Here is a 17,122-nt window from a genome sequence, read left to right as displayed (position 1 = left end):
GTCCTCTCCTCTCACAAACCTGTCCACAGTCATGGACGTACCTAAACTACCAGGCCCCGTCCTGGCCGTGATTGCAAACTTCACAACTTCCTGTTGACTTTGTCTAGGGGAAGCGGCGCGTCTGTGATCTATTTTAGCATCTGTGGACACGTGCTCAGTGCCTCTATTTGATCTTACAGTGTGCTGTGGTTTGAAGACCTCAGCCTGTCCAGCACAGACAGGAACCCGTTCACAGCCCCTGTAACTTTGTGTTACAATTACACTTAAAACCCCCTCATGGTGTCTTTTCTGGCCCTGATCTCGAACACAAACCTTTGAGTGATGTAAAAGTGTGGTTACTTTACCTTAGAGTGATGGTGCAAAAAAAAAAACCCCTCCCCTTTGAAGATGCGTAGCTCTTGAGGAAGCCTCGGGTAGGTAGATCTCTGACAGCAACTGTTTCTCTTTTCGCCCTCAGAGGCTCCGAACGCCTCCAACCTGAAGATCGTGAGGATGGATCGGACCGCCGGCTGCGTGACCGGAGGAGAGGAGGTCTACCTGCTCTGCGACAAAGTCCAGAAAGGTGAGCTTTCCGAGCAGAGCTTTTCCTGTTTTCTGTTTGACATATATAAGGTCAGGTGCGGGACGCTCATATTAAACATGGACGCAATTTAAAATAATGAGGTCAGAAGAAGCACAAAGGGGGAGGAGCTAAAACACGGCATGCAGAGCTGCTCCAGTAAACAGCTGGAAATGAGCACGGCTGTTTGGAAGGCTGGTTCTGGTTTTTAAAGCACCTCGGAGCAAACATGCATGCAGGTTATTTTAAGGGCTGCTAAAAAGTCTCTCAAGTAGTGATTTTTTTCTTTTTCACTTTATTTGATGACGTTTCCGTGCAGTTGAGTGTAAGTGAGGTGAATCTGAGCAGTTTTTCCTGGTTGGAGCTGTGTCAGTGCTGTTGGAGGAAGTCCTGCTTCAGGGAATTCCCCTCCAACGTACAAATCCCACAGGAGGAAGAGTTGGATTCGGGCTGCCGCCTGCTCCGCTTCCAAGGTTTCTCTGAGAGAACCGATGTGCTCTGAGATCACGGTGGTCTGGCCTCCAGCAGCGGGGCAATGTTATTAATTATCAGTAGCCTGGTCCGGATCTCGTTATGTTGATGATTCTCCATGACGTACACTGCACAAAAGGTGAAAACCAGGATTACCCCTGAGGTTATCACAGCCCTCTGATTTAGCACGATCAAGATCTGAGAGCTGATTTTAAGCCACGTGAACAAAGGTTGATCTTTATGCAGTGCATCTGAGCTAGAGATGCTCCCAAGGCCTGAAAGCGAACTATGAAACCATGGTGACCTGATGTTTGCGTTTGCAGATGACATCCAGGTTCGGTTCTATGAGGAGGATGACTCGGGTCTCACCTGGGAGGCTCTGGGAGACTTCTCCCCCACAGACGTCCACAGACAGGTAAGCATTCCTGCATTCGGAGCTGCTACTTTGACCTGCAGGTGTTGGGAGTGTCATTAACCGTGCCCGTTACTGCGCCGACAGTTCGCCATTGTATTTAAGACGCCGAAGTATCGAGACCAGAACCTGCAGAAACCGACGTCTGTGTTTGTCCAGCTGAAGAGGAAGTCCGACAACGAGACCAGCGAGCCTAAACCCTTCACCTACCACCCCCAGATCTTAGGTAGGTCACATGACCCTGGTCTTCCTCTGGAGTTGGCCAGAAATGAATCAACTCAGGTAATGCGTTACCTGCAGGTTCCTAATACTCCTCTCAGGCCTTTATCTCTTCTTCTTCCCCCACAGCCTGATTTTACTTTCACTTTCAACAAAAAGAAAATTAATAAAACTCCAAATTATTTAAAAAAAAACACTGGAACAATTACAAGCAAATCAGCTGGAAACATTAATAAATAGCAGCGGAAAATTTCAATATTTATATGAATGTTTTTAGTATCTGTGTCCCAACACTGCCCCCTGCTGTTTGATCATCATGATTGATTTATTAATGATTTTAAATGTGGGATGCCACAGAGGTTAGCATGGCATGAACACGTGTGTGTTTTTAGACAAAGAGGAGGTGCAGAGGAAGAGGCAGAAGACTTTACCCAACTTCCAGGACTTCAGTGGTCATGGAGGAGGAGGTCTATACAGAGGAGGAGGAGGTCCGGCTGCTGGAGGAGGACCTGGATCCACAGGTAGAGTCTGTGTTCTGGTCTGCTCTGCGGTTTAACACATACCTGAGGGTGACGTTATGTGATGTCATCATTAATCTCTGTGTTTGGGTGGATTTCCCTCAGGATACCCAGGATACCAGGGCTTCACTACCTACAACTATGGAGGAGGAGGTGGAGGAGGAGGAGGTTTCTCCACAGGGTACTCAGCGGGTCTGGGAGGAGGTGGAGGAGGGATAAAACACGGTGAGGAGCTACGATGAAGTTGTAGAGCCATTCAAAGTAATTTAGGAGCTGGAAGAGGTTGAAATAATCTATGATAATCTATAATACAAATAAAGTAACAGATTTAGGAGCGTGACCTTTTAACCTTTAACCTAGTTAGGAGGAAGAAATAAATCATGACTCAGTAATCTCGGATAAAAGCCAAGAAAAGTTTTGGAAGTCATTAATATTATTATTGATATTATGTGAAATTTAGGTGACGTCTAAGACAATCTAGTTATAAACCAGATTATAAAATCTCCATTTATGAGAAAATTCCATCTCTGAGATTATAAATCTGTAAATTTATGTGGAAAAACTTGAAAATCATCTGAGAAAACACAACAAACGCCGTTTGTTTAAAGCCTCTCAGAGCGGCGCCGCAGACAACGGCGGTGACGACAACGACCCGGACGACGACTCGCCATCAGGAGCCGTGCTGCGAGCTCTAGCCCGGCCCGAACCCGTGGAGGTCAGCGAGAGGAGCGAGGAGGGAGGGGTCAGTGTGGAGCCTGAAGCAGAGAGAGGTAAGTTATTCTAAATTTGGCGGAAGAGTTTGTTTTTCCCGCCTCGGTGTTAGACCTGACGCTGCTGCTTTCTGGTGACACCGGGGATTATTTCCTGCGTGGCGCTCCCGGGTCCACTCAAAGATGCTCAGATCACACTGACGGCATCAGAAAGCTCAGGATAAATTCAGTTTTTACGAAGCGTTCAGGCGTTCCACACATCCGATCAAGTCTTTCTTTCTCCTTCAGAGTTCGACGCCAAGGAGCAGCTGGATCAGGTGATCAGCAGACTGCTGGAGGCCATCTTTCAGTACTCGGTTACGGCTGACTCGGCGTACCTGCTGGCTCCACAGCGCTCCCTGATGGCCGCGCAGGATGTAAACGGAGACACGTCAGTAAACGCATCGTGATGATCAGATGTGCGCACATTAAAAGGTTTTATTCGGCCGTGTAGTGACGCCTCCTTTTTCTCTTCTCAGCGGGCTCCATTTGGCTGTTCTCCACAACCAGCAGGAGGCGCTGAAGAGTCTGACGCAGGTGGTGTTTGCCCTGCCCGGAGAGGAGGTGCTCAACATGAGGAACCGCCTGTACCAGGTATGGAGCTCGTCGTCTCCAGCCTTACAGAGCCGAAAGCTTCAGGTCACGGAGCTAAAGCACCCTCCCTCTGTTCCCCAGACTCCTTTGCACTTGGCCGTTATCACGCAGCAGAAGGAGGCAGTGGAAGCGCTGCTGCTGGCTGGCGCCGACCCAACGCTGACGGATCGTCACGGCAACACAGTGCTGCACCTGGCAGCTCAGCATGAGGGAGAAGGAATGATCCAGTTTTTACTGCAACACAGAGAGCTGAGAGAGCTGCTGGACCAAACCAACACAGCAGGTACACACACACACACACACACACACACACACACACACACACACAGAAAAACACATTTTTTCTTGTATTATAGGTGAAATGAGTCTTGGTGAGTTTTCAGGTTTAACAGACAAAGACACGGGCACGTCACAGAGAGCCTGATCAACTGTACACTTCCTATTATCCTTGAAAACTTCCCAGAGTTACTGAATGGAAATATCCTGAATAGCTTCACAGTCGAGTCCATTAATCATAAACGTCACCAAATGTGCGGCTCCAGCAGGGTTTTGTCTTTGTGGAGTTCGTGTTGTTTGATGAAGGTCGGTGTCATCGATCTGCGAGTTAGCACGACTACTTGAATCTGTAAAATCAGAAAGTCGAGGTAACAGCGACTGTTTTTGTAAGATTCCTGTTTTTGTCAAAGAGACAGTGCGGGGGTGTCGTTATCGTTACTGTCATCTCATTTGAAAACCTACCGGTAAACATGTTTGCAGGTCTGTGTGCGATCCACCTGGCGGTTCTGGCCAACCAGCTGTTTTCTCTCAGGGAGCTGCTGGAGGGCGGGGCCAACGCAGAGGTCCAGGAACGCAGCTGTGGCCGAACGGCCCTCCATCTCGCCACAGAGACTGACAACGTATCGCTGGCGGGCTGCCTGCTGCTGGAGGTACGCCTGGGTTATTGGGCAGACTGGGAGCTAACAACCAATCAGAGCAGAGACCTTTGCTGAGGCTTTGCTGGCTCAGCATCAGAGCTGCAGCAAATCATTATCTCGTTAATAAAGTGGTTACACATTCATATAGATGCACAACTGTGAGAAAGAATTTTCATACAGGTGATGCACAGGTGAAACTAAACGTTTAATGTCGTCAGCATACAAAAGCATCAAAACTTTCATCTGTAAAGATTTTAAATTCTATTATAATTATGAAGTTTATTAGTTCAGCAGTGTGACGGTGCTTCAGAATAACACAATAAAAAAGTCACACAGGCGGTAGAAAGAAACCCATAAATTCCGATCAATTACAAATCACTGATCGCAGAGACATGCAGGACTCGAGTGCAACATAAATTATGACATACAGTCAGTCTAAAATATGGGATGGTTCGGTAGTTACACATAAATTACATGAAATGTTCTGGAAGATAGAGCACTGAGCATCGTCAGCATGCACGAGCGCTCAAAACTCTCAGTATAACTTAACCTACACAATAAACACACCCACACAATTTAAAAAAAGATAAAATACAAACGAGATCCTAATGTGTCTTTAAAAGTGACTTTAAAAGATACTGACAAAGAAATCTGGAGTTCTTCAGCCAGGAACCACAACCTCCCCTAACAGCAATGATTAGGAGTGGTAACTGTTGATTGGACAGTCCACTAAAGCTAAAGTTATTACATATTTTTCTGATATCTAAAGCTGTCCGTTTAGCTTCATAGGCTTACGTGGGTCCAGCTGACTGGGGAGTGTAAGCAAACCCTTTGTAGCCTCGTCTCCAACTCCTCAGAGTGGACAGCGAGGCCTTCCTAAGTCAGCCAGGAGATACAGTCTCTCCAGAGTGTCTCAGTTGGACATGCCTTTAACACCTGAACTGATCAGGTGGTCAAACAGTCCTAAATAAGTTTTTTAATGTTATTAAGAAGAAGATGCTGATGTTCTCTCTCTCCTTGATTTGACTTTAACTGATGAAGAATCAGATGACCGATGGAGTGTATGGTGGGCGTCTCAGTGCTGAGGAATCTTTGTGTGATGTAACTTCACCTTTGAGTTGCCTTTGCATGAAGTGCTGTTTGTGTGTTTCTGCCATCAGGGAAACGCCAAGGTGGACTGCTGCACTTTTAATGGCTCCACCCCCCTCCACATCGCTGCGGGTCGAGGCTCTGTCAAGCTCACGGCTCTCCTCATGGCTGCAGGTAGATTTTTATTAAAGCTCAGAGTTCTTTTGTTCACCAGGAGCTCATTTACTAGCATCCACCTGAGGCCCCATCGTTTCTTACGGCTTCCTTTCTGAAGAGGACGAAGCCTGTGAGACGTCCTGATCTCGTGTTTAATAAGTTCGTATTTGGGTCTTTTCAGGTGCAGACCCACAGAAGGAGAACTTTGAGCCACTGTTCTTCAGGGAGGAGGATGAGGAGGAGAGCTGTGAAAAGGAGAGCGAGGAGGAGGAAGATGAAGGTTACATCCCAGGGACAACTCCCTTCAACATGGCTGCCACCCCTCAGGTACACGTAGCTTCTGAGCCTCTGGTGGACCTCACGACACGAAGCAGGTTAATGAACCCGCAGGTGTGTGTTTGCAGGTTTGGGATCTTCTGAACGGCAAAGAATACAAACCAAAAACACCTCAAACGGCCTTCGTCCCTCCTCAAGGTGAGCTCCTCCCCACACGTGGACACTTTATTACCCTGTGATTGACCACCGTGTTAGACGTGGTTCATTGTTTCATAACCACGAAATACAAAATCATGACATCGGCGCATCGGTTTGCTGATGACATGTTTGCGTGTGTAGGCGACCTGGCGAGCCTGGACACAGAGGTGAAGCAGGCGCTGTGTGGCACTCTGGAGAGTGAAGGATGCTGGGAGAATCTGGCTCACAGTCTGGGTCTCGGGATCCTTAACACGGCCTTCAGGCTGAGCCCCTCCCCCGCTAAAACCCTGCTGGACAGCTACGAGGTAACGCACACACACAAAACACGATCTCACACACTCCGACACACACTCCAGCATCTGAATGTTCTCAGAAACCTGGGAAACGCCCCCTCGAGGATTTTGTGGATAAACTGCTTCCCGTCTCTCCTGCAGGTTTCCGGTGGAACGATCAGGGAGCTGCTGGCTGCTCTGAGGTCAGTCGGCGAGTGCAGAGCACTGAGCGTCCTGGAGGAGGCGCTGCACGAGAGCGAGGAAGCGCCGGCCACCAGCGCAATGAGTGGTGAGCATGCGCACATAACGTGCACGTAACACCGACTGCCAAGTCAAATGACCACGAGTCACTGAGCTGCGTTTGTGTTCGCAGGCGAGCTTCTGTGCGCTCGGGTTCAGGAACTGAAAGTGGACACTCGAATCGACAGCGGGGTCTGCGACAGTGGGGTGGAGCTTTCCACGGCGTAATGATCTGATCGGTCCACCTCCAGCTGAGTCCATCCATCCACCCGTCGTCCCTCGACTCGCTCTGGACCGAGTGCGACGCTCGTCCTCGTGATGGGTTCAGGGCTGAAAGTTTCTCTGAGCTTTTTAAACCAGTTTGTAGAAAAAAAAGGGTCAAAAGAAAACTTGATTGTAGCGCGTGAAAACAGTCAAACTCAACTTTTACTTTTTTTTTTTTTTTTTTTGGCCACGACACTCCAGCAAAGACGGGGAGCAGCTTCTGTTCCCGAGGAGCCAATAAAGGAAAAACATACCAAAAATCCCCCCCGCCTTGGTAAGCTGACGTCTCCTCCTGAGGCGCGCTCTGTTTTCTGTGGATTCGATGGTAAAGTTGTGGATTTGGGGGGTTTTCTGTTCACTTCAACCGCTGAACGCTTCGCACAGTTTGTTCTTTCTGCAGCCGCCAGCAGAGAAAAGGTGCTACGAAACTGAAACGATTGTAAAGGATCAGATGTTCTGTAATCTGTTACTCGTCTGGTGTTAATCAGAGGGCAGAAACGCGCTGTGATGACACCTCAGATTAAAGAGAGGTTTACCACAATGGTGATGAAACTGGCCTCTCATGGGTTGATAACTTTAATCCACCTGCCACAGCTATTGTACGATGTGAGGATCTTAATCTTATTTTTCCTGTTGGTTTACAGCTACAGTTTACTCGCATAGGTGTTCCTAATAAAGTGGTCGCTTTGGGCAGCATGAGCAGACTCTTCACGGACAGATTATCACGCGTGTTTTATTCAGACACCCCCCCGACATCTGAAACTCTCCTCCTGGCGCTTTTTTTAAAGTATTATTTACTCTCTAAAATTTCAATGACGATATGTTTTCCTCTCGTGACGTCATCATGAACTGAACCTGGTTTTTATTTCGTGATTTTATTCTGTGGCACGAGTGCTGAGGGGAAACTCAGAGAAACGAAATGTAAGGCATTGTGGGAAAGGTAGTCCAGAGCTGTGGGTAGCTGCTGTTCCTGTTTCTGTAATCCAGCAGATGATATTTATGTTCCTGCCCTGCACTGTACAGTCAAACATGAGCTTTTAACCTTTTTTTTTTAAATAAAATCTGATTGTTTTTTTAAAATAAATATTCAAATTGTGATTTATTTCCACTCACCTGCTCAGCTGTGGAGTTATCCAGAGAAGCTGAGATGTTGTGTTGAAAAGAAAACATGGTAAGAGTTTCTGATAATGACAACTGTGTGTGTTGGAGACTGCTAAACACTCAGTATATCACAGGCTCAGTTTGAAATAAAGGATTATTTTGAACTATAATCATGCAAAGTTTAACATCAGCTAACCCAGCGTGACCAGACAATGGTTAGGTCCAGTACCTCCAGTTATACTGAATATATCCCAGATTCATCCTGCAGCAGGACGATGAGTCTCAGCATCCATCCGGAGAGATAAAGGACCAGAACAAAAACAACTTGTATTGAACTTATGGAGGTGTTTATAAAACTGGTAAAACCTCCTAAAATCACTGAAGATATCAGCGAAACGAGAAGAAATAACCACAAAGGCTTTACGTCCCAAACATCTTTGATCTGTGATGAAGAGATACAAACTAGAGTTAAAACACTTTGTACCACAAGACGGCGCAGTGAGTCCAGGGCGATGCGGTAGACCTGGGGTAAACATTTAAACACCGCCCCCTGGTGGTTAAAAACATGACATGTTGAAAAGAAACGCTGAAAGCTGAGCTGCGATACGAAAAAAAAGTCTGAACGTCCTTCAGCTTGAGTTAAATTCTTAAAATTTTCTTTCTGAAACATTTCAGATGTGCAATTATATTTCTGTTTCCTTTACAATTTTGTGTTCCAGCTACTCTGAAAACAAGAAAAAGATCAAATCACTGTGCTGTTTTTGTTCGTTATGACTCTACATCACTCTTTTGCGTTTAATCACAAAGTCCGAAGGAATCCCGAGTAAATCTGAAGCTTCATAAATCCACAGTGATCATGATCACCATGACTGATCATCACCAAAATGATCAGTTTGAGATTTTTTGGCTAGAATTGAGCAGCTCTGCTCTGTAAGAAAGACGTTACATTGGAGTTTTTAACATGTGAGATGTTTTCACTCTATTTTGTGAAGTAATTACATAATAGCTCCTGTTTTTTTATTCTTTAGTTGTTTTGTAATTCCTGGGGAGTCTGGCTAATGAGCCTCCAGAACCTTTTTTGTCATTTTACACTTATTTAATTTAAGCAGCATTTCTTCATTGTGTAGAAAAACTGTGACATTATGTTGAAATTGCTCTGTATTTCTTAATGAATGGGATTTAATGTGTGACTTATACTGACAGAAAGTCCAAACCACTTGTGATCTGTCTGTTCTCTCAGTGTGAAACGATTTTAACCTCCCTGAGCAGGAGGATTAATTTCGCTGATAACGGCGTTCATGTGACCTCTGAGCGTGGCTGATGATGTCAGGGTAGCGGCTCCTGCTCTCAGAGTCCGCTTGTGTTTGTGACGAATAAAAAGAGTCTGTTTCCATTCTTCCACCTGTGAGCAAAGCAGAAACAGACTTTTTTATTCATCAGGAGGAGTCTCAGAGCAGGATGTGATTCCCTGGAATGAAAACAGGACAACAGGAGCTGCAATTTGTTCAGCTTTATTGAGAAAAACCATCACGGAGCTATTAGTTGATCGATCAGCCGCGGGGAGCTCGGTTTGTGTTCCAGTGCAAAAAGAGGACAACAGTGTTGGATGATGGATGAACTAACGGCTCTAACGGTCTAAAAACAAAAGAAACCAAAAAGCCTTCTTCTTCTTCTTTTTTAAAAAGCGGTCTCATCTGCAGGAGCAGTGAGTCCGCTCTGCTTCCTGGTTTCTCAGTTGGCACGTTGACGGCTCAGAGTCTCAGCCCTTCACCCGGAAAGCAGAAAAAACCCAAACAGACAAGCGATAAAAATCAAAGGATGGGACGGGAAGGAAAGGTGAACAAATTGCTGTTACAGGTGGATGAGAGGGGGCGTGGCCACATGAGAAAACAGCAGGAGGCAGATCACATGGCGTATTTCTGAGTCCAGTCCTGAGCCGTCTTGTTGTACCTGCAGGGAGGGAGAGAAAAGGTGAGGAGGCGGGAGAGGCTGCAGGACGATGCCATGCCTGAGAAACACAGACCAAAATCCACCTGCAGCCATTCACAGGAAACAAAACATCATTGTCACCGCTTTACTCCCACTCGCCACACGTGCAGTTTACCCCAACTGTTAAACACAGGACGCCCCTCAAGCAGCAACACCTGCAGTTCCTCTAACGCCCACCAGAGGCTCCAGCAGTGAGTCAGTCCCCACAGAAATAAACATGTTTACAGCCCGATACACAAACTGTTTGGTCTCTATAGATAATTTCCCCCTTCATAACACCTGTACATGTGTGAGTTTTATTATATCTCACGTCTTTAGGTTTGCGTTATTTTCTCTCCCTGTGACGTCCGCCAGGTCGTCCCTACCTGCGCTCCATGCAGTGAGAAAACTCTGCAGTCATGCTTTATTTGCTTCAACGTGCGTCTGAGACACAGAATCAGCAGGCAGCTCAGGTGAGCTTCACTCTTACCCTCACAGCATGGCATACTTCTCTGTCCACTCCCTGGCTAGTCTGTTATACCTGAGACCAAGCAGCAGGACACTCGGTTATAAACCTCCCGCTAGGCTAGAAGCCGCTCTCCTCGTCCTTTGAGCAGCCGATTACCTGCAGGTTAACAGGTGTGGACTCACCTCACAGGGTCTGTTTTGTAGATGCGGGCGATCTCTGGCACTAGCGGGTCGTCGGGATTCGGGTCACATAACAGAGAACAAATGGACAAAAGGACTGCAGAGAGGGAAAAGAGAGAGTCAGAGCAGCTCTGAGGTCTGCAGCGTGCTCCTGCTTTTCACACATGACTGAGTGATTATGAGTCTGTATGGGGGACAAAAACTGCCAACAAACAAGCAAACACATCACATTATAGGCAACAATTATTATGAAAATGTGATGTATTTATTATACTGATTTCATTTGCTTCATTATTTATTATTTACTTCTTCTTTTTTTTTTTTTACTTTTTTAAATTTTAATTGTTTTAGTTTTGGCAGCTGTGGGCCTCCATACAGACACACCTGCAACGACAGCAAGAAAACAAAGAAGAAAAGAAAGAAAAGAAAATGCATATGTTCAGGGAAATGTATATACAGGAGCAAAGCAAAAGTAAGATAGTACATTTAAAAAATAAACAGGAAAATTATTTAAATTAGTTGAAAATAAAAAACTGTAACTCTTAAAAAATAAATGGAAAAATTATAATATTAACAGAAAAATAAATTAAAGTAACAGGAATATTTAACATACATAAATATGAGTAAATGGAGATATAATAGCATAATAATTAAAAGTAATATTGCGCATAAGGTAAAAAAATAAATAAATAAGGATGAAAATGCTTTAAAAATCAGATTTCAGCGTCAGGTTCAAACTTTATTTTCTGCTCTGTGAACAAACCTGTTTGATGTAAATATCATTATTACCTGTTACAAGGTGAAACTACAACCAAACAGCTCCACCTACTGGTCAAAACCTGTACTAACAGTAAAGAATCACTGCAGGACAGAAGTTTTTAACCATTTGTCTCCCTCTGACGGGAGCGTTAGAGTCGCTATCTATAAATGAGATGCCTAATTATAGAATCTTTATTAATAAACTACAAGAAAATTAAAGCTAAAAAAAATATATTTCACACATCTTTTCATTATTCTCACCAAAGGGGAGCAGATTTAAAAACTCAATTTCAGGGTTACAGACACAGAAACATTTGGCCGTTTATATGAATGTTTCTTACCTTTAGAGATAGTTAATGCTGGAGACCACTGTGATCTCAATATATCCAAACAGATGCTGCCATTACTGTTTATATTTGGGTGATAAATTCTCGTTGTAAAGGCGACCTGAGCGGGGAGAGGAACCGAAACGATTTAGCATCACTTCAAAATCTCAGACATGTATTCAATTTTTTTTTTTTTTTTTTAATTTTAAGGAAGTTAAAAGGCTTCAAAGGTTTAATAAAAATTTTACCTTGGGGGGTTTGAAGGGATAATCTGTAGGGAAATGAATAGTCAGGAAAAATACGCCGCCCTGATAGGGACTGTCAGGCTGCAGTTAAAAACAGAGAGAGGTTAAACACTCACATGCTCACACCACGTCACTGCCAACAGTTTGTATAAATATCAGTGAAACGGCCCCTGAATCGGCTCGAACTCCGGCGCTGTTACACCTGCAGCAGTTCTGTGGATTCAGGTTTTACAAAAAACACGACTGCAGCGTTTCCCACAGAATCACGCTCAGCTAGGCTTTCAGTTTGTGCTTGTTTTGACAAACTAACTGCAGTTTTTAGCTCCAAACTCTGAGGCGGAGCAGCTGTTTGATACTTACAGGTCCCATAATAGTAGCTTGCCAATGAAACACTGTAAAAAAAGAGGAGACGAGGGTTAGTGCAGCACACTCGTTCCTCTCTGTGAACTTTTGCGTAAAGAAAACTGAAAAGTGGTCTTACTGTCTTCGCCGACAGGACCGGCGGAGCACTGAGCCGGAGGATCTCTGGACAGGTCGGTTAGCTCCTGCAGAGGAACGACAGACGTTAAAGCCCTGCTGACTGACATCAGCAACGAGGACATTTACTGATGTTGGTCACATCGAGTTCACAGCTGTACTGGAAATGTGATGAAAAAAGATAATATGGTAATAAAAACCCATCAGCAGACCCATGGGTTTCTAACGACCAGATGGCGAGTGGCTTGCAGTGGTTAACGCCGTTTACCAGTCTGTACACCAAAAACCTCCCCGCAGCCAGTTTGGTTGGGAGGAGGCTGCTGCTGCCACTCAGTGTAAGAAAAAAAGAAACTACATTTTTTAAAATGTTTTGCTTGCAAAGACTTGTTGACGTCCTGCTCAGAGCCGTCGCCGACATGTTGCCAACTGTTCACCGAGCACGCTCAGCTGACTGATTAATTGCATTTTAATTTTAATGAGGAAGAAGTGTAAGGTCTCGTTTTCTTTGAGTTCCTTGAGTTTTGGTGCGAAGGTTACCTCCAATGGTGTTTTTAACAGTTAAGCGGCCTCTTCGTGTGTCCTGTGTGGAGACCAGGCCTTTAAAGATGTCTGAATCCAGCAGTCAGGACTTGAAATAGCCGCGGTGAAGTTGTCAGGTTACGGGCTAAACTTGGCCGGCGGTGAATCAAACTCTAAATGTTACTGCGTCTGTGTGAGAGTTCAGAAACCCGCCGAGCGTTTCCTTGCTGAGATCTGCGATCATTTCTGATGTTTCTAATGCAAGTGGCTGTTGAGCTGCTTTAAAACGACTTTTTATTCTTCTAGCAAATAAGTAACTGAGCGTGACCACAGCTTTATTCTGAAGGAAATAAATAAGAGGCATTTACTTTGAAAAGCCTGAAGGTTGGTCTCCTGTGTGAAGGCTGCATTAAAACACTCGGACACACTCAGGCTTTTATTGATGTGTAAGCAACAGAGTCTATTTTTACCGTTGACAGAAGAGCCGAGAAGACACACGGCTGTCATAGGACGGGTGGTTTGTGTTTCCAGCCTGAAGCCAAACTGCCGTGTGTGTGTGTGTGTGTGTGTGTGTGTGTGTGTGTGTGTGTGTGTGTGTGTGTGTGTGTGTGTGTGTGTGTGTGTGTGTGTTGGTATGTGACATACAGGCGAGGCGCACACGGCTCGTCTTTCAGGTTCGGCCGAGTTTAGGAGGCGAGCACAAAAACGCTTCCTTAAAAACTCCTCACTGCCTCCATTTTTATTTATTTATATTTCCAGTTATTCTACTTATACTTAACTAAAGTTAAGAACAATTATTTTGAATGAAATAAATAAACAGTGCACCAGTAACACTAAAAATACTTTGAATAAATTTTATGCTGGATTTAAATTTAAAAATGGCAAAATTAAAATAAATAAAAACATCTGAAATGCTGTCGACATTAAAACAAACAAGTTTTAAAAAATTATTATTTATTTAAAATTGTATTTTTCTAAATTTTAAATAGCCTACAGATACACTAAATTTACATCAGTGAAAATAAAGAGTAAATAAAATAAATTAAGCTAAATATTGCTGGATAAGGTGCATTTAAAAAATAAAATTATCTTTAAAATTGCCCACAAGCACAACAAGAGTATGAAGCAGAGAGCCTGATTTAACCGAGTACAGCAGTCAGCGCCGCTGGGATTCCCGTTGTCACTGATCTAAGCCTGGCTATGTTAAACACATTTAACCTAACAGCAGACCCTCACTGAGCACGCTCAGTAAAAACAGCCATTATGTCTAATGAGTACTGTTTTCCCCTGTAGAGATGTTTGTATGGATTTCCTGATAAGCTGAAGGGTGAAGACGCGACATCTTGGTTGGTCAGCGTCCACCTCTGCGTTTGTAGTTTACGCTCGCCATCGAGGGCGCCAGGCTTTGGTGTCGTTTCAGCAGCCATGTTGAAGACATGAGTGCACAATCATGTTGGCCTTTACCACCATTTCAGTGGAGCTCAGTTATTCCTCTGTACAATAACCAGATTATACAGAGAGAGCCACTGCGACAGCTGGAAAGACGACTTTCTGGGAAAAATCCTGCGATTTCTTTGCTTCCTGTTTTCATCGCCTAACATTTCAGATTTCCTAGCAAACGAAAATCTGTTTATGTTATTGTTTTATAGAACAAAATGAAACAAAATATATAGAGAGGAAAGCAGCAAAAAAAGAATTAAAACATGAAGAGCCCTGAACTCCAAAGACTGACTCTCGGGCAGAGAGAACTGATTTCTGACGTTAGGTCCGTGCATAGAAGTCATCTCAAAAAAGTGAGCTTTCCTCGTTTTGCGGTCTCACTGATTCACATTCTGTATGGAAACACCAACATCTGTCCATCTACAGCTCAGCTTGTGCCAAAACGTGATCGTCTGTATTTAAACTGCTGTAAACGACTTGTTGACCTATAAAATGTGAAACATGTAAAATGCATTCCTCGTGAATGACGTCAATATTTCTTGAGCTACAAACAACATTCCTGTCACAAGGTAGAAGCCACAATAAGTGACTTTTATATATCATTTATCGACTTCAAAGGTCTCATTTACATTAAAAATATATTTTTTTAAAAAGAGATCTGGCAACAAGTATAAAAATAGATCTATAAAGATGTTATAATTGACCAAAAATCATGGACTGGTTATAATGTAGGTAAAATAACACAGTTGTTAAGATTCTTGCAGATAATTTCTTTCTTTTATCTATAACCCCTTTGTAAATCCTGCTCACTAACGTCTATTTACCAACATTGGAAATTGGCAACACCGTCACACTGTGAGCACTTTGTGGAGATGAAGGTATTCAGGATGAGGGGTAGAAAGACATCTGTCAGCATCTGGACTGAAAGCAGCAACCTGGAGGTTAGCGTCAGCTGCTCTCACCTGTCCAAACACAGCAGGGTCCCTCGGCCCTGACGGACAGACCTGCAGAGATGCACTTTAATGTGAACACAAACACACATTTACAAACTCTTCGTGTCTGTGGGTGAAAACCATCAACTGTAATCACAGCTGCCGGAGAAATGCAAAGGAATAAAAATGTGTATATGTAAATGTGACGGAGAGACTAAAAAAGAAGGGTTAGTAATTGTAATAACGTAATAAACTCTGACAGCTAATGAGCTCAGCGGAACCGAGCAGGAATCACGGAGAAGAAACCAAGTTTATTTTAAAAGGAACCAAAGAGCAGAGCAGCTTCAGGCCTGGACCATCGTTAGGTCTGAACCCCGAAAGACCCGCACTGAGGCTGATTCTCGGCTCAAACCTGCCCCCGAGTGCGGCTGATTCCAGCACATAAAACACGACTCACTGTGCGGCTGCACGGAGCTGCATTTCACCTGGTTTAATGCGAAATGCTGCAGTGCCGAGGGCAGGCTAGCTCCCAGCACACAAACGCCACACACGATGTTAAATAAACGTGAAACAGAGGGCGGTGTGTTACCTTAGAAATTCGTTTTAAAGCCATTATGTCTGCGAGAAGGGACCGGTTGTCGAGGAGGAGGTGCAGGAGGAGGAGGAGGCCAGCTAGGTGTCGCTAGCTAACTAGCATCTAGGAGTGTGCTAGCTGTGCGGCTGTGAGCTAAGCTAGCTTGGCTACACAAACTGCAGCGATGTTCCGTTAAAGCTCGACTTTTTCACGTCGCAGAGTCCAGCACATCAGCCCCGACTTCAGGCTGACACTCCGATAACGGCCCCGGGACCACCGAAAGCTCAAAATGTCTTCCGTTACACACCGAGCAGCTGTCAGACAACCGGGAACAGGAGGTCTCACTCCGACCTTGTTTCCGGACACCAAATAAGAACCACCGATAGGGTGGAGGTCTCACTCCGACCCTGTTTATTAACCAGAAGACCTACTGGCATCAGCAGGGCCGAAGCCACCTGCTACAGAGGTCTGAGGCAGTGTTGCCAACTCCTCAGTAAGGAAAATCGCTATTGGCTGTCCTAAAAGTTGCTAGAAGTCGCTAAATGTGTGTGAATGTGTGTGTGAATGGGTGGATGACAGGTTGTGTAAAGCGCTTTAGGGTCCTTAGGGACTAGAAAAGCGCTATACAAATACAGGCCATTTACCATTCAAATGACGTCATCACCTAATTTGCATAATTGGTCATGCTCATGTAATTGTAACCTACATTGTAGGAGAGGAAAAATAACATCGTGGAAGAGACATAAAGTGAGTAAAAACGTCCTAAATGCATTTAGAATTTATTTAGAACTACAAATAAAATTTCTTTTAGCAATTATTGTATGTCTAATGTCACAATTCCAACGCAACTCCTGTGGTGAGTAGTAGTAGGTGACCTGAAATAGGCACTCTGGTTGAGTTACTTTGTGTGTGTGTTTATAAGTAGTTTTAAACCTTGTGATCCACAAAACAACATAACAGTAAAATAAGAACTGACTGCTACAGTCAGCGCTGGAGCAGCGGCTTCGCTCATGCGCGATTCATTTGCAGTTGGGGCGCATAGATGTGAACATCTCCTGCCCTGATAGCAGCTGGGGGAGGACTATCCTCCGCCCGTGAGCGCCTTGGCACCGGCGAGGTGCCCACGGCAGCACCCGCTGCTTGTTGAGAGTAAGAGCAATATGTGCTTTCACGTCAAAAAGTCGTCATAAATAAGTCTCCAA

General features: G+C 44.7%; 2 protein-coding genes across 5 annotated transcripts in view; one reads left to right on the top strand and one right to left on the bottom strand.

Moving 5' to 3' along the window:
• Positions 1 to 8,015, top strand: part of nfkb1 (nuclear factor of kappa light polypeptide gene enhancer in B-cells 1) — a 30,794-nt gene extending 22,779 nt beyond the window's left edge. For both annotated transcript variants that reach the window (XM_085286175.1, XM_085286165.1), the window contains exons 9-24: positions 458 to 562; positions 1,354 to 1,445; positions 1,530 to 1,668; positions 2,054 to 2,182; positions 2,285 to 2,404; positions 2,788 to 2,949; positions 3,178 to 3,319; positions 3,408 to 3,522; positions 3,604 to 3,805; positions 4,279 to 4,448; positions 5,597 to 5,699; positions 5,863 to 6,008; positions 6,086 to 6,155; positions 6,297 to 6,460; positions 6,590 to 6,716; positions 6,801 to 8,015. In XM_085286175.1, the coding sequence (XP_085142301.1) occupies positions 458 to 562; positions 1,354 to 1,445; positions 1,530 to 1,668; positions 2,054 to 2,182; positions 2,285 to 2,404; positions 2,788 to 2,949; positions 3,178 to 3,319; positions 3,408 to 3,522; positions 3,604 to 3,805; positions 4,279 to 4,448; positions 5,597 to 5,699; positions 5,863 to 6,008; positions 6,086 to 6,155; positions 6,297 to 6,460; positions 6,590 to 6,716; positions 6,801 to 6,895 (2,081 nt within the window). In that variant the 3' untranslated portion in view covers positions 6,896 to 8,015. The remainder of the gene's footprint in view (positions 1 to 457; positions 563 to 1,353; positions 1,446 to 1,529; positions 1,669 to 2,053; positions 2,183 to 2,284; positions 2,405 to 2,787; positions 2,950 to 3,177; positions 3,320 to 3,407; positions 3,523 to 3,603; positions 3,806 to 4,278; positions 4,449 to 5,596; positions 5,700 to 5,862; positions 6,009 to 6,085; positions 6,156 to 6,296; positions 6,461 to 6,589; positions 6,717 to 6,800) is intronic.
• A 1,512-nt stretch (positions 8,016 to 9,527) lies between these two features.
• On the bottom strand, positions 9,528 to 16,323 carry LOC146581719 (ubiquitin-conjugating enzyme E2 2-like). Of its 3 annotated transcripts, XR_014893801.1 has the most exons (9): positions 15,936 to 16,323; positions 12,460 to 12,523; positions 12,339 to 12,370; positions 11,982 to 12,059; positions 11,749 to 11,854; positions 10,652 to 10,745; positions 10,491 to 10,541; positions 10,332 to 10,386; positions 9,528 to 9,982 (listed from the first exon to the last, which is right to left on the bottom strand). XR_014893801.1 is itself a non-coding variant. In XM_085286188.1 (8 exons), exons 1-7 carry the CDS (start codon positions 15,957 to 15,959, stop codon positions 10,493 to 10,495), a joined length of 447 nt encoding a protein of 148 aa, XP_085142314.1. In that variant the 5' UTR covers positions 15,960 to 16,320; the 3' UTR covers positions 9,528 to 9,982; positions 10,491 to 10,492. The 3 variants fall into 3 exon arrangements, 2 of the variants coding, with proteins under 2 accessions (XP_085142314.1, XP_085142327.1); XM_085286188.1 differs by lacking the exon at positions 10,332 to 10,386 and having other exon boundaries at positions 15,936 to 16,320; XM_085286201.1 differs by lacking the exons at positions 10,332 to 10,386; positions 10,491 to 10,541 and having other exon boundaries at positions 15,936 to 16,308.
• Positions 16,324 to 17,122: the final 799 nt, after the last annotated feature.

This window comes from Mchenga conophoros, linkage group LG2 (assembly GCF_057382185.1).
Source record: "Mchenga conophoros isolate Kocher_MC1m ecotype Shallow Benthic linkage group LG2, M_conophoros_male_GT1.1, whole genome shotgun sequence".
In the NCBI taxonomy this organism is placed as follows: domain Eukaryota; kingdom Metazoa; phylum Chordata; class Actinopteri; order Cichliformes; family Cichlidae; genus Mchenga; species Mchenga conophoros.
Note: the sequence above shows the minus strand (reverse complement) of the source record. Positions and strands in the feature narration are given on the sequence as shown.

Bases quoted from the DNA above. Each gene is read 5' to 3' on its own strand.
- LOC146581719 (XM_085286188.1), bottom strand. From the start codon at position 15,959: ATGGCTTTAAAACGAATTTCTAAG. The intron at 12,371-12,459 runs GTAAGACCACTT...CTTTTTTTACAG, and splicing joins CGGTCCTGTCGGCGAAGACA to TGTTTCATTGGCAAGCTACT. The intron at 10,746-11,748 runs GTAAGAAACATT...CCCTCTCTGCAG, and splicing joins AGCATTAACTATCTCTAAAG to TCCTTTTGTCCATTTGTTCT.